This window comes from Erinaceus europaeus, chromosome 9, assembly GCF_950295315.1.
Source record: "Erinaceus europaeus chromosome 9, mEriEur2.1, whole genome shotgun sequence".
NCBI lineage: Eukaryota > Metazoa > Chordata > Mammalia > Eulipotyphla > Erinaceidae > Erinaceus > Erinaceus europaeus.
Window position 1 is genome coordinate 15,268,546 of NC_080170.1, and position 16,260 is coordinate 15,284,805.

Consider the following 16,260-nt stretch of genomic DNA (forward strand, 5'->3'; position numbering starts at 1 on the left):
TTTAAAAAAATGAAAGGGGGAAAAAAACCTTGTAAGGGAAGTATGCTTGAAGCATCTCAGGGAACAGAGCTCAGACATTCATTGTCACATGCAGATTCTGCAACTGTCACTACATGCCAATTTATCTAAAGCAATCTGGCTGGGGGAGATAGCACAATGGTTATGCAAACTGACTCTCATGCCTGAGGCTCCCATGTCCCAGGTTCAATCCCCACACCATGATACCAAAGCTGAGCAGTGCTCTGGCAGAAGAAGAAGAAGAAAATACTACATAAAGTTTATTTTGGTGACGCACCTGGTTAAGCTAAAGAGTTAAAAAGTTAATGCGTGCAAGGACCCAAGTTTGAGCCCCTGGCCCCCACCTGCAGGTGGAAAGCTTTGCGAGTGGTAAAGCAGTGCTGCAGGTATCTCTGTTTTTCTCCCTATTACCCCCCAACATCCTCACCTCAGTATAAGGTGGGTGGTATTTAGCAAGTTAATGATAGGATCTGAACAAGCCAACCAAGATCTGTTTTCAACATCTAGACCCTATGGGCATGTTCATAAATGTCTTCTCCAAGACCCACAACTCCTGTCTGCAGAATCTGAGATAAAAACACAGGGGTACACATTCCTCACACACAAGAACACTCATGCTCTGGCAGAAACCCTAGCTTACATTTGTGCTCTTACTCTCAGACTGGGGGAGTCAGGAATGAACCAGGTCACCCTAGAATTGAGTTCACGGTCTGTATTTCCACCTCTGCTCCCTTCCCTTGGGGAGCACTAAGCATGGAACAGGCCACCACTCCCTCCCAGATACCCAGCTTTTAAATAGTTGGAAAACAATTAGCCAGAAAAACGAGGCCTTCTATGACACAGGCTGAGCAGGCTGTGGAACCAGGAATCTGTTTGCATATATTTGGTAAGTTCCAGAAGGCATCTGTCAAACAGACTTTTGTACTCTGTGCATCTGTAAGATTCTAAGTGTTGCCCTGTGTTTCAAAATTTCAGGACCTTTGGCCTCCTGACCCAAGAAAGACTGTACTTTGGCACTTGAAAGGGGGGTTAGGCCTATGTGAGAACACATAGCTGCCACCATGACCAAGGGGACACAAATCACTGTGCCATCAGGTGAAGGGGTCATGGTGGGCAGCAATGCCTCTATGCTATTGTCCTGGGTTCTTCCCTCATGTTCAAGTCAAGGGTCCCTCCAGTCTGGCCCAGACTCCTCTCAGCTGGAACACTGTGCTCCTCCTTGAGTAGATAACCTCGTGAGCTCAGCTGAATCCAGGTCTCTGAAGGCAGAACTGGCCATAGACTAGCAAACAACGTAGAAGTGGCTGGCCCAGCCAATTCTAGCCCCTTGCAACTAAGGACAGCACAGGACCAGGGCTGGTGTTGATGCAGGAAGTGGCAGGTCCTGCGGAGCTGGTAGGAAGCTGGTGACAGGAAGCACCAGCCAGGCCCCTGTCCTCACCAACCTCCACCTCCTCACAGCTCAAGCCAAGTCCAGATGCTGTCACCAGGCAGGGGAAAGGTCCCAAGGATCCAAGGCACAGCTGAACAGGGAAGGACACCATTCCCTAGTGTCCACTCTCATGCCTGGCAGAAGCTGGGCTGCAGCAGCCTGGGGTTGGGAGACCAGAGAGCAGCCCGAGATACCAGGAGGCTTGGTGAGTAGAGGCCATGGGCAGCCAGGATGAGGATGAGTCCACCCTTGACTGACTTTGTGAGGCCGGGAGTGTCCCCTAAGGCCAGATTCGCAGGTAGGTTCCAGTGGAGCAGATGGAGAAGAGGGGGAAGACCCGCTCCTGGAAGTTGACTCGGAAGGTGTAGAGGTGACGCATGTCCTCCACGGCATAGAAGGACACGGCCCCCACCTCCAGGTCCAGGGCCACCCGCACACGGGACAGGTGCCCACAGCTGAGCGGCGTCCTTTCGGGGCTGGTCACCGCCCAGTACTGGCCGCTGTTGAGCTGCAGTGCCCAGACACCCTCCTCAGGTGTGAAGGGGATGAGGCCCTTGCGGCGCACACTCTCGCGGGCCACCCCGAAGGCCCAGCCATCCTTGGGGCCCACCTCCACCTCCCAGTGGTGGCGGCCAGAGGCGAAACCACAAGAGGCCAGCACACGGGTGTTGGTGTCGAAGCGGCGTGGGTGGCTGGGCAGGTCCTGGGCCCGCTGTCCCAGCCGCACGCTCTTGAGATCCAGAGAGAGCAGGAGGCGAGGGTTGGCAGTGTCCGGGTCCAAGGTCAGCTCCACTATGGACACACAGAGAGACAGTGACCCTTGCAGGACCCTTACACTGCCCCTGAGGGTCACCACCACCACCCTCAGCCCAAGTGCTAGATAAAATCAAAGACATGCAATGCATGGCCCCAGGTTTCGATTCCAATTTTAAAATATTCATTTTTAATTGTCTTTTTTTATTATATGGAGACAGAAATCAAGAGGGAAGGAGACAGAGGAAGAGACACATAGAGACACCTGCAGACCTGCTTCACCACTTTGTAAGGCTTTCCCCCTGAGGGTGGGGACCAGTGGCTCCAACCCAGTCCTTGTGTATTTGGCTTTCTTCTTTTTTTTTTTTTTTTTTCACCAGAGTACTGCTCAGCTCTGGCTTATGGTGGTGGTGGGGGGGGTGGATTGAACCTGAACCTGGAACACTGGAGCCTCAGGCATGAGAGTCTGTTTGCATAACCATCATGCTATCACACACACACACACACCCCGCCCCTACCACTGGCCCTTTTAAAATATTTTCCTCCTAGAAATTTTAAATTTTATTCAGGAAAATTGAAAACACCCTTTTGTTGGGGTATGTGGGCAGAGAGAGAGAGAGGAAGGGAGAGAGAGGGAGGGAGAGAGGGAGAGGGAGAGAGAGGGAAGGAGAGAGAAAGAGAGAGAGAGAGAGAGATCCTTTTAAAAAAAATTTTGGGGGGGATCGCTTTCTCTCCTCTCCTCTCCTCTCCCGGATCAACTAGGAATACCAAAGGAGACCACCCGGACCGAAACAAGACAGGACTAGAATGACCACAGAAACCCAGTAAATCACCCGTGAGTACAAACACGCGTGGCTGGTGACAGAGAGGAGAGAGGGGCCTAAGGAGAGATTAAGTGACTGCTAACAGTTCGACAGTTTGTCAGTGGAGACACCACCTCCAGTCTGCTCCACCAACAAGGGGACAGCTGAAGGGAGGAAAGGACTCCCCAGAGACTCACCAAGTACAACTCTGAGTCTCCATTGCTACTACCCTCAGAATCTGGAGCAGCAACAGGGAGGGACACCAGGGCACAGAGATCTAACCGGGAAACTCAGGAGAAGACCTATACCTCGGTGGCATAGCTGAAGGGCTGTGAAAGTCTCTTTGCATAACCACTGAATTATCTCTGCCACACCCTGCTTTATCTCTTGGTCAGGAGTCATTGATTAAGCCAAGAAGCCTATTGATAGTTTAAAAGCCCTCAGGCTACCATAGCCTACAGGGGAAAAAAAAAAAAGGCTTTTACACCACTGAACTCCAACTCAGGGATTGAAAAACCTCTTAACTTATATAAAATGGTTAAAACAACAAGAAAAAATAATGGAGACTCGAACCAGGACAAGAGTCCAGCTAAAAGTCCTCCAGAGGGTGAAGCACAAAACAACGAGTTCAACATCCAAACATTAGCTAAGGAAATAATAACAGGAGTGAGTAAAGAATTTGAAAAAATTGTAATCAGAACTGCAGGAACAACAAATGAGAATATGGAAGAAAATTCTAATAATCTCATGGTTATTAGAGAGCTGAAAGCTGAAATTGCTGAGCTAAGAAGGCAACTAGCTGAACAAGCTAAAACAGTATCAGAGCAGGGCAACAAAATAGATGAACTCCAGAAAGCAGTAGAGGGCAGAGAGAATAGAATCAATGAGGCTGAAGACAGAATCAGCAAGATTGAGGATGAATTAGAGACAACTAAAGAAGAAGTAAGAGATCTCAAAAAGAGATTAAGAGATGCTGAAAACAACAACAGAGTCGTATGGGATGACTTCAAAAGAAACAATATACGCATTATTGGCTTACCAGAGGAAGAAAGAGAAGGGCAGGAAGAAAGCGTTCTCCAGGCCATAATAGCTGAAAATTTCTCTAGTCTAGACAACACCAAAGACATAAAGATTCAAGAAGCCCAGAGGGTCCCAAACAGAATTAACCCAGACCTAAAGACACCAAGACATGTCATACTTAGATTGGAAAGGAATAAGGATAAAGAAAGGATCCTCAAGGCTGCAAGAGAAAAACAAAGAGTCACCTACAAAGGAAAACCCATAAGATTAGCAGCAGACTTCTCCATACAAACACTACAGGCCAGAAGAGAATGGCAAGATACCTATCGAGTGCTCAATGAGAAAGGCTTTCAGCCAAGAATACTATATCCTGCTAGACTGTCATTCAGACTAGATGGAAGCATCAAAACCTTCTCAGACAAGCAACAGTTGAAGGAAGCAACCATCACCAAGCCTGCCTTGAAAGAAGTTCTGAAAGGTTTCCTATAAACAACCAGACCACCACAAATAGAACATATATCAAAACACTCTAAAACTCTACAAGAATGGCGTTAAAATATCTTCAATCTTTGATATTAATAAATGTGAATGGCCTGAATTCACCTATTAAAAGACACAGAGTAGGAAGATGGATCAGAAAACACAACCCAACAATATGTTGTCTACAGGAAACTCACCTAACGCAACAAGACAAACACAGACTTAAAGTGAAAGGATGGAAAACTATCATTCAAGCCAATGGCCCACAAAAAAGGGCAGAAACAGCTATTCTCATATCTGACATGATAGACTTTAAAATACATAAGATTAAAAAAGATAGGAATGGACACTACTTAATGCTCAGAGGATCAGTCAATCAAGAGGACTTAACAATTATTAATATCTATGCACCCAATGAGAAGCCATCTAAATACATCAAACTTCTACTGAAAGAGCTACAGCAATATATTAACAGTAACACAATCATAGTAGGGGACTTCAACACCCCACTATCTCAACTTGACAGATCATCCAGGAAGAAAATCAGTAAAGACATAAGGGAGCTAAATGAAGAGATAGATAACCTAGAACTATTGGACATTTTCAGAGTCATTCAGAGCAAGTTGTGGTATATATACACAATGGAATACTACTCAGCTGTAAAAAATGGTGACTTCACCGTTTTCAGCCGATCTTGGATGGACCTTGAAAAAATCATGTTGAGTGAAATAAGTCAGAAACAGAAGGATGAATATGGGATGATCTCACTCTCAGGCCGAAGTTGAAAAACAAGATTAGAAAAGAAAACACAAGTAGAACCTGAAATGGAATTGGCGTATTGCACCAAAGTAAAAGACTCTGGGGTGGGTGGGTGGGTGGGGAGAATACAGGTCCATGAAAAATGATGAATGAAATAGTGGGGGTTTTATTGCTAAATGGGAATCTGGGGAATGTTATGCATGTAAAAAAAAAAAAAAGAAGTAGAAACGCAAAGCAGAAATTGACTGAGTTTGGAGTATGGCACCAAAGTAAGAAAGCAGAAGTATACTAGAGTTTGCAGTGAGTACCTCCCTAATACTTCCTCTCCACTTTTCCAAGCTTTGGGTCCATGATTGCTCAACAATTTGTTTGGCTTTGTATGTTAACTCTCTTTTCAGTCACCAGGTTCCAGGTATCATCAGGATGCCGGCCAGACTTCCCTGGATTGAAGACACCACCAATGTGTCCTGGAGCTCAGCTTCCCCAGAGACCCATCCTACTAGGGAAAGACAGAGGCAGACTGGGAGTATGGACCGACCAGTCAACGCCCATGTTCAGCGAGGAAGCAATTACAGAAGCCAGACCTTCTACCTTCTGCAACCCTCAATGACCCTGGGTCCATGCTCCCAGAGGGATAGAGAATGGGAAAGCTATTGGGGGAGGGGGTGGGATATGGAGATTGGGCGGTGGGAATTGTGTGGAGTTGTACCCCTCCTACCCTATGGTTTTGTTAATTAATCCTTTCTTAAATAAAAAAAAATAAAAAATAAAAAAATAAAAATAAAAATTTGGGGGGGCAGTTGAGCGGTAGTGCAGCGGGTTAAGTGCACATGGCGCAAAGTGCTGGTTAGAGCCCTGACTCGCCTGCACTTCCTCTCCCTCCCTCCCTCTCTCTCTGCCCACATACCTCAACACAAGAGTGTTTTCAATTTTCCTGAATAAAGTTTAAAATTTCTAGGAGGAAAATATTTTAAAAGGGCCAGTGGTAGGGGCAGGCGAGGGGGGGGTGATAGCATAATGGTTATGCAAACAGACTCTCATGCCTGAGGCTCCAATGTTCCAGGTTCAGGTTCAATTTCACAAGTGGTGAAGCAAGTCTGTAGGTGTCTTTCTCTCCCCCTCTGTCTTCCCCTCCTCTCTCCATTTCTCTCTGTCCTATCCAACAAAAATGACATCAACAACAGTAACAACTACAACAATAAAAAAAGGGCAACAAAAAGGAATAAATAAGTATAAATTTTTTTTAAATTAAATAAGAAAGAAAAGGGAGGGGGCACGTGGTGGTGGTGCACCTGGTTGAGCCCACAGATTATAATGCGCAAAGACCAGGGTTTAATCACCGGGTCCCCACCTGCATGGGGAAAGCTTTGCAAGTGGTGAAGCAGGGCTGCAGGTCTCTCTCTCTCTCTCTTTCTCTCCCTCTCTATCTCTCCCTCCTTCTCAATTTCTCTCTATCAGAAAGAAATAAGAGAGAGAGAGAGAGAGAAAGAGAAGAGAGCTGGGGGGATAGTATAATGGTTCTACAAAAGGCTCTTGTGCCTAGGGCTTCAGAGAAGTTCCAGGTTCAATCCCAAGCACCACCATAAGCCAGAGTGGAACACTGTTCTGGTTTTGTTTCATTCTCTCTATTCCTCTTTCACTAAAAGTAAATAAATAAAATATCAAAAAATAATGAAATATATATCTATATACATATATATTATCAAAGGGATCCAGGTGGTCCAGGAGGTGGCGCAGTGGTAAAGCTTTGGACTCTCAAGCATGAAGTCCCGAGTTTGATCCCCAGCAGCACATGTGCCAGAGTGATGTCTGGTTCCTTCTTTCTCTCTCCTCCTATCTTTCTCATAAATAAATAAAATCTTTACAAAAAGAAAGAAAGAAAGAAAGAAAGGAAGGAAGAAAGAAAGAAAGAAAACGGATCCAGGATGTAACTTCACCTAGAGTGGCTAAGAAGGACCCCACTGGAAAGGTATGCTTGAGCAAAGATATCACAGAAACAAAGAGCCAGATATGCAGCTGTCTGGGAGATCTGTGGCTAAGTTCGCAGCACAGCCAGCAAAGGCCCTGAGGTAAGTGCTTGGTGCATTCCAGGAGCAGTGAGGAGGACAGGTGGCTGTATAGAGGGCAAAGGGACAGTGTACAGTGGGCTTACATGGTAGACTTCAGCCTCTACTGAGAAAGGACACAGAGGGGTCTGAGCAGAAGTAGATAGAGCTTGGTCAGCTATGTCTGGAATATGGCATCTCTTTCCCCTCTTCCCTTCTCATAGGGTTGAGTTTGGATCCCATTGACAACACAGTTCCATAGGCATAAGAATCATTTATTTCCTGTTTTCAGCCTTCTTCCTGCTTCCCCAATCTGACTACACAGCCCCCATCTCCAGGAGAGGTCTCCCTCTATCTGGGAGTGGGGACAGGGCATAGGGCTCATCCAGGTGACTGACAAGCAATCTTGGTAGCTCCAGGTTGTACCTAATGGCCCAAAGCTAACAGACCACTTCCATCCACCTGAGAGAGCAAGAACTTCCGGAGAGCATGAAGGAAAGGTGAAGAAAGCCGGGCAATAGCTTGAATGAATACGGAGGAATGAAGAGGGAGAGGAGGTGAAAAGCACAGTCTGAAGCTGGTGGACAAAGGGACCAGCAAAGCACACAGACACTCCCATGTAGCCAAGTAAGTTACAACACCATAAACCTGTTTACCTTTCTCCTCTTTCTCCAGCTCTCCCCGAAGATCTTCTGAGGAAGTAAGCAAAGGGCATTTGACAATGACTGAGACACAGAAAGACCACTTCCCCCAACATCTATAGCCCCATCAATGCACTAATTTCCCAGATACCCCAGGACGCCAGGTCGACACCAGGCTGAGCCTAGGGAGGGGATGAGGCAATATTCTAGCTCTGCCTCTCTTCACTGTCCCCCTCTTCTGCCTGGAGTAGATCTGAGCTGAGTTCTCCCTCTTCACCACCCTTTCCTGCTCATCCCCAACCCCCCCACACACACACAGCTTCTACTAAAAAGCACATCCTCGTGACTACAAACAGCCCAGAAACACTCCACTATCAACCACACTGAATAACCCAGCCCTTACCTTACCTTTGAACTTCTTGAGGAGCCCCTTTAAGACAAAGGTCTTGAGGGAAACATTCCAGACTTTGTTCTTCATCTCAGAAGAGACTGTGGTTGGCTTGGGGCCCGGCACACTACTGCACCTATAGGATACAATACTAAGGAGGCCCACAAACACTGTTCCGCTTCCCCCAGGCTGTGCCAATGAGGATGGACGATCCTCTTGATGAGGGGAATGGGAAAAAAGAGGCCATCTTTACGATGGGTTACCTGTGGCCTTAGAAGGTACTAGGCAATAAGGGGTGGAGGATGCATGGGGAAATGAGAAGTTGGGGTATAAAGAGAAAGAGCTGGTGCCAGGGTATGGCATACCTAGTTAAGCATACACATTACAGTGCACAAGGACCTAGGTTCAAGTCCCTGGACTCCACTTGTAGGGGGAAAGCTTCACAAGTGGTGAAGAAGGGCCACAGGTGTCTGTCTCTTTTCCCCTCCCCACCCACGCAACTTTTCTGTCTCTACCCAGTAATATAATCATCATCATCATCATCATCTCAGTCATAATAATGAGTGGGGCCAGGTAGGGATGCACCTGGTTAGGCACACATATTACAGGACCCAGGTTCAAGCCCCTGGCTGCCACCTGTCATGATTGTGAAGAAGAGCTGCAGGTGTCTCTCTGTCTCTTTCCCTCCCTTCTCAATTTCTCTATCTTCATTTTTTTTTCTTGCCTGCAGGGTTATCCCTGCAGTACAAATTCACTGCTCCTGGAGACCACTTTTCCCATTTTGTTGCCCTTGTTGTTATTGGATAGAACAGAGAGAAACTGAGAGAGGAGGGGAAGACAGAGAGTGGGAAAGAAAGATAGGCACCTATCTGCAGACCTGTTTCACTGCTTGTGAAGCGACTCCCTACAGGTTCCAGGGAGCTGGGAGCTCAAACCAGGATCTTTATATTGGTACTTGCACTTTGCACCATATGTGCTTAGCCTGCTACACTACTACCCAGCCCCTTTCTGTCTGTCTTCTAAACAATAGATAATAATAATGAGAAATAGCTCAGTGGGAAAGGAACAGAGCCAACTTGGATTGGAGAGGTCCAAGAAACCTTTTTTTTTTTTGCTTGTTTGTTTGGTTTGTTTTTATTTTTTTTTGTTATTTATTTATTCCCTTTTGTTGCCCTTGTTGTTTTATTGTTGTAGTTATTATTGTTGTTATTGATATTGTTGTTGTAGGACAGGACAGAGAGAAATGGGGAGGAGAAGGGAAGACAGAGAGGGAGAGAGAAAGACACCTGCAGACTTGCTTCACCGCTTGTGAAGTGACTCCCCTGCAGGCGGGAGCCTGGGGCTCAAACAGGAATCTTTATGCCAGTCCTTGCGCTTTGCGCCACGTGCATTTAACCTGATGTGCTACCACCTGACTCCCGTTTTATTTGTTTCTAATGAGAGAAATAATACAGAGAAAGACCAAAGCACTGCTCAGTGGGGCTGGAGATTGAACCTGGGGCCTCAGAGCCTCAGGCATGAAAGTCTTTTGCCTAACCATCATGCTATCTCCCCAACCCCCAAGGAACTTTTGGTTTAACTCACCTGTTCAGTGCGGTTTTGAATTCCTAGGAAAAAAAAAAGGTGAAAGAAAACCATATAAGCATCAGGTAGTGTCCAGCATCTTTGAGAAAATAAATCTGGGGAGCCTGGCAGTGGCACAGTGGGTTAAGTGCACATGGCACAAAGTGCAAGGACCGGAGTAAGGATCCCTGTTCAAGCCCCCAGCTCCCTACCTGCAGGGGAGTCGCTTCACAGGTGGTGAAGCAGGTCTGCAGGTATCTATCTTTCTCTCCCCTTCTCTGTTTTCCTCTCCTCTCTCCATTTCTCTCTGTCCTATCCAACAACAAGGACAGCAATAACAAGGACGATAAGCAACAAAAGAGAAAAGCATTTTTTAAAAAATTAAATTTAAAAAATAATAAATCTGGTCCTGAGGCTGGCTGATGGGTCTCATCTGTGTGGGAGATACTTGACTCTGCTGAATCGTAGAAACATCTCGAGCCATGTACAGGGACCTGTATTGCCTCCGCTCTCCATACCACTCAAGATACTCACAGCACTTTCTCTTTTTTTCTTTCCTTCTCTTTCTTTCTCTCATATATATTTTTTCCCTTTTGTTGCCCTTGTTGTTTTATTGTTGTAGTTATTATTATTGTCATCATTGTTGGATAAGACAGAGAGAAATGGAGAGAGAAGGGGAAGACAGAGGGGGAGAGAAAGATAGACACCTGTTTCACCATCTGTGAAGCGACTCCCCTGCAGGTGGGGAGCTGGGGACTCTAAGCTGGATCCTTATTCCGGTCCTTGTGCTTTGCGCTACCATCCAACTCCCTTTCCTTTTCTTCCTTTCTTATTTTTTTTTTTTTACCAGAGCACTGATAAGCTCTGGTTTATGGTGGTGCAGGGGACTGAACCTGGGACTTCGGAGCCTCAGAAACGACAGTCTTTGCATATCATTATGATATCTACCCCAGCCCAACTCACAACTCTTATGCAACAACCATATCTTTTATTTTTTTATTTTTCAGAGATGGGGCTGGACAGTGGCACACATGTTGCCATATGCAAGAACCCAGGTTTAAGCCCCTGGATCCCATCTGCAGAGGGAAGGGAACTTCAGGCAGAATAAGATGTTCAAAACCCCTGGTGTAGCCACTTACCTGGAGAAAGTCAAGGTCAGGCTTTCGGATTGTTTCCTGGATCTGGCTGCTGAGCTTGGAGAGTTGAGTGATTTCACCCTCGAGCTGGATCAGATTCTCATTCTGCTTCTGGGTCACCTCCCGGGACAGCTCCTCCAGGCGGCCCAGGAGCCGGCCCTCTTGCTCCACCAGGAAAGCCCGCAGTGCCTGGAACTCGGCTCCCACGTTTTCTCTCTCAGTTTCCATCTGCTTCTGTCTTGGCAGAGGGGGGTTGCAGAGATGAGGCAATGTGGGCAGAGACAAGGACATTTGGCCAGGAGCCAAACACATGCTCCAGACTGAATACCTCATCTCTGCATGCACAGCAACCTCCACACCTTCTCTCACTTCCCCGCTAGTATATCTCTGTGTCTCTTTGAATCCAGGGTTTCCCAACCACCTACAGCAATTTGGAACTCACCTCAAAACCAGAGGGTCTGCAGTTTCTCCATTTGAAAAATAGGTGGAGTAAATTAGTGCCTTCCAGAGTAACCATATAGATTTAACTGTGGTCACATTTTCTTCCCCAATACATGTTATCTCACTAAGTTTTTTTTTTCTTGTTATTTTATCGCCAACTCCCAAGTGTAAAACTTTTGTGCATAACCATCATGCAGTTGCCCCAGCCCTACAAAGTCTTTTTTTTTTTTTTTACAAAGTCCTTTTATAGGACCACTGTGTTGCAGCACTGGAACTCCTTTCTCTTTACTAGGTTGGATGCCATCTGGTTCATGAATGGCCGAATAAAGTCAATCAAATCTTTAAATCTTGCTTAGATGAATTTTGTTAGCACTTATTTTTTCTTCATTTTACACTCCTAATTTTAAAAGCACCTTTTTCTATTTAACAATTATGAAGAAAACCCAAATCTGGGAGATTCTGCAGAAACAGCTACAGTAAATCAATGTCAGTGAACAGAGATGACAGCGCACTCACAGCCATCTCAAGTGAGAACACGCTGTGTGCAGACTTTATAATTCTATTCTTCCCTTGAACACTATCCACAGGCATTCTCATGCCTTTGTTTTCAGACGCAGAGTTGTGCTCCACAAACTTGCAGGGCAAAGGCTGAAAATGACAGTCAATGACCCATGTTTGCTCAAATCAATAAAAAATAAATAAGCAAATGAATACCACTTCACCTTCCAGTTCACTGTAAGGAAGATAAAAAAAAAAAAAAAAAAAAAACCACACATGGTCCGGGAGGTGGCGAAGTGGAAAAAGCATCAGACTCTTAAGCATGAGGCCCTAAATTCAATCCCCCACAGCACAAGTACCAGAGTGATGTCTGGTTCTTTCTCTCTCTCCTCCTATTTTTCTCACAAATAAATAAAATCTTAAAAAAAAAAAAATAGGGGGAGTCGAGCGGTAGCAACATGGGTTAAGTGCACGTGGCGCAAAGCACAAGGACTGGCTCAAGGATCCCAGTTCGAGCCCCCGGCTTCCCACCTGCAGGAGAGTAGCTTTACAGGTGAAGCAGGTCTGCAGGTGTCTATCTTTCTCTCCCCCTCTGTCTTCCCCTCCTCTCTCCATTTCTCTGTGTCCTATCTAACAATGACATAAATAACAACAATAATAACTACAACAACAATAAAAAACAACGGCAACAAAAGGGAAAATAAATAAATATTAAAAAAAAATTTTTTAAGTGGGGGAAATAGCATAATGGTTATGCAAACAGACTCTCATTCCTGAGGTTCCAAAGTTCCAGGTTCAATCTCCCATACCACCATAAGCCAGAGCTGAGCAGTGCTCTGGTGTTTCTCTCTGTGTCTCTCTCTGTCTGCACCTCTCTCAAAAAAAAATAAATTAATAATAATAATAATAATAATAATACCCCCCAACAGGAGGCGATAGGCACACCTAACTGGAGGGGCTGCTGGAAGCTAAGTCCCCAACCTCCCTTCTGGAAGGGAAGCAACTCAGACATCTCTGTGCCCTCAGCCCCTTCTCCCTTGACCTTACTTTCAAAATCTAAATGACACTCAAATGGGAAAAAAAGGTTTATCACTTTTTGGGTGGCAAAACATACCCCAGCTTGGCATGAGGCTAATTACTGTATTTTATAATATCTCCTACTTGGAAATACCGTTGCTTCTCTGAAGAAATCTTAAGGTGTGGAATTGCAAAATGCTCCACATTGGGAGGGTTATGTAATATTAAGGTGACAGCACAGCCTGATTCACCCTGTCAGAGCTGCTTAAGCCAGCTGCTCCGGAATGATCACTTCACCACTCCCTTTCACTCTCAAAACACTGACTGTACAAATTATAGTGCAGCTTCACAGGAGCACTCCTGCTCCCTACACAGACCCAGGCTCTCCACCAGCAGAGAAGGGCCCACCTAGGGGTGCCTGGCTTACCAGGAGCTCCTTACTTTCCTTCTCTTCAGTGGAACGAAACACCTCATAGTCGTCCAGATCCTTCTTTAAGACTCTCAGCCTGGACTCCAGGTGCTCCTGCAGGAGGGGAAGAAAGAAGACTGGGGAGCCGTTTCTGGAACCCTCGTGTATCTTCCCAGGGCCATCAGGAGAAAGGGGAGGTTTTACTCATTGAGGAGGTGGTCGAGCTGAAACATTTCTTTTAAAAAATATTTTCATTTATTTATTTTGGATAGACAGAATTTGAGGGGAACGGAGATAGGCAGAGTGAGAGAGAGAGACCTGCAGCACTGTTTCACAACTTGTGAAGCTTTCCCCCCCACCCCCCCGCCCCGGAGGTAGGGACCAGGAACTTGAACCTGGGTCCTTGTGCACTCTAATGTGTGCACTCAACCAAGTGCGCCACCACCACCTCGCTTTTTTAAAAAAATATTTTAATTTGGGGGCTGGGTGGTGGCTCAGCGGGTTAAGCGCACATGGTGTGAAGCGCAAGGACCTGCCTACAGATCCCGGTTTGAGCCTCTGGCTCCCCACCTGCAGGGGAGTCACTTCACAGGCAGTGAAGCAGGTCTGCAGGTGTCTATCTTTCTCGTACCCTCCTCTCTCGACTTCTTTCTGTCCAACAACAGTAATGGCAACAATAACAACAAGGGCAACAAAATGGGAAAAATGGCCTCCAGGAGCAGTGGATTCATACTACAGGCACCGAGCCCCAGCAATAACCCTGGAGGCAAAAAAATAAAATAAAGATTTTATTTGTTTACTCATGAGAAATGATAGGTGAGAGAGAAAGAACCGGACATTCCTCTCGTACATCTGCTGCCAGAGATTGAACTCGGGACCTCCTGCTTGACAGTTTAAAGCGCCACCTCCCGGACCACCAAAAAAGAAAATTTTTTTTTTCATTAATTTATTTCGGATAGACAGAACTTGAGAGGGAATGGAGAGATAGGGAGATAAGGAGTAAGAGGGGGCTGAGAGAGAGGGAGAAAGGAGCTGAAGCATTTCTGGATGCACAGCACACAGGCTGCACAGAGGGGACAGGACACCTGCAGGGTAACTCCAAAGGGGGGGGAGGGGGGGGACGGACTCACCAGTGCACAACCGAGGCCTAAACTCAAGCCCTGCAGCAGGCCTATCCCTCCTCTCCTTCCACTCTGACCCCTACCCCCCCCACACACACACCTTCAGAAGGCCCTCTGGGTGGTGGGAGGGGGTCAGAGCACAGTAGGGAGCAGAGAAAATCCAGTGACCACTTTCAGCGCACAGCAGAGGCGAGGCCCCAGCAAGGCGACAGAGAAGAGGGACATGGTCCCCCTCACAAGCTCTGACAGCTGTCCATCCCCTCGCCATGCAACAGGGGGTTAACACCCCCCCCCCAACACACACACACACACTCAGTGTGATCACTTAGAGAGGTCCCAACAGTGGGGACGTGCACACACAGAGTCACGTCCTGAGAAAGTGTACAGGGTGGTGGGTGTGAACGAGGCGGGGGTAGGGCGCAGGAGACCCAGAGGCAGCTGGAGGGGCGGCGACCGGGGGCTGCGGACGGGGTGGACTCACCTTGGCCTCCTGCACCGCCTCGTCGAGCGGCAGGACTGCGTGGGCGCGGTGCTCGCGGGAGCGGTCGCACACCACGCAGATGGCGCGCGCGTCGTCCTGGCAGTAGAGCTTGAGCGGCTCCCCGTGCAGCGCGCAGCCGGCCGCCGCGTCCCGGGGCCCGCGCTCCCCCGGCTGCCCCGCCGCCCCGGGGAGGCTGAAGCGCCGCAGCAGCGCGGCCACCGACGCCAGCTGCCTGTTGGGCCGCAGCTGCTGGGCGCGCGCGGGCTCGCGGCACTGCGGGCAGGGCAGGGGGCCGGGCGGGGGGCCTGGCAGGGCGCGCGCGGGGCCTCCGGAGGGGCGCTCCCAGCAGCGCGCGATGCAGGCGCGGCAGAAGCTGTGGCCGCACTCCACCGACACGGGCTCGCGGAAGAGCTCCAGACAGATGGAGCAGGTGGCCTCGCCCTGCAGCTCTGCCGCCAGGGCTAGCGCGTCGGCCGCCGCCCCCGGCCCGCTCCTCGGTCCCGGCGCCGCCATGCGACTCTGCGCTCCCAGCCGGGAGGCGCGTCCCGACAGCCCGGGCCCGAGCGCGGCGGCGGGGCGGAGGAAGGGCGGAGCCGTCGGCGGAACCTCCGACCCGGGGCGCGGCGGGCGCGTGGGGCCGAGAACCCCGAGGACTGGGTGCGGGGCGGGCGAGGCCACTCTGGCAGCTCTGGAGGCTCGGCGCTCTGGCTTGGGACCCTCCACCCTACCAAGCCCCCCGGGCCTGCAGCGCCCCCTCACCGTGCCCCCCCCCCCCCGGCCCAGCCTGGCACAGTCACCCCCGGGAAACGGGCCGGGACAGGTGTGCGCATGCCACCAGCTGGGCGCCCCTCCCGGCCGCAGCCCCAGCTCGCCCGGGCAAGGGCTTGGCACTCGGGTCCAGTGTCAGGTTCACAGGGTGCAGGTTTGTGCTGAGCTAAATTTAGGGCCTGGAATCCCCCCCCCTCTTCTTGGTCTACCACCCCCACCCCCTAAAAGTGTAGTCTCCTACTGTAGCTGCCTTTCCCACGCAAGCTCTCCCCCACTTGTTGATTCTTTCATTTTTGGTTTCAAGTATTTATAATCACTTTTCCCTCCTCTACTCGATAGAGTTTCTCACCTTCAAACACAAAACAAAGCAAAAGTAAAAACAGACTTCCGTTCTTATCCATCGGCTCTCTCTAGAGTTGCCAATAATATTTGTTTCCACCTTCTCTCCATTCCTACTAAAGGTCATTCACACCCAAACCCCTCAGAA

The 16,260-nt window shown here is 48.4% G+C and overlaps 1 protein-coding gene across 6 annotated transcripts; it reads right to left on the reverse strand.

The window, feature by feature from the left end:
- Positions 1-715: 715 nt before the first annotated feature.
- On the reverse strand, positions 716-15,852 carry TRIM7 (tripartite motif containing 7). 6 transcript variants are annotated; one of them, XM_007527193.3, is made up of 7 exons: positions 15,006-15,848; positions 13,422-13,517; positions 11,042-11,272; positions 9,924-9,946; positions 8,360-8,475; positions 7,967-8,002; positions 716-2,242 (listed from the first exon to the last, which is right to left on the reverse strand). In XM_007527193.3, exons 1-7 carry the CDS (start codon positions 15,516-15,518, stop codon positions 1,731-1,733), a joined length of 1,527 nt encoding a protein of 508 aa, XP_007527255.2. In that variant the 5' UTR covers positions 15,519-15,848; the 3' UTR covers positions 716-1,730. The 6 variants fall into 6 exon arrangements, with proteins under 6 accessions (XP_007527255.2, XP_060053360.1, XP_060053362.1 ...); XM_060197377.1 differs by having other exon boundaries at positions 13,436-13,517; positions 15,006-15,143; XM_060197379.1 differs by lacking the exon at positions 15,006-15,848 and having other exon boundaries at positions 11,042-11,276.
- Between the last annotated feature and the right edge of the window lie 408 nt (positions 15,853-16,260).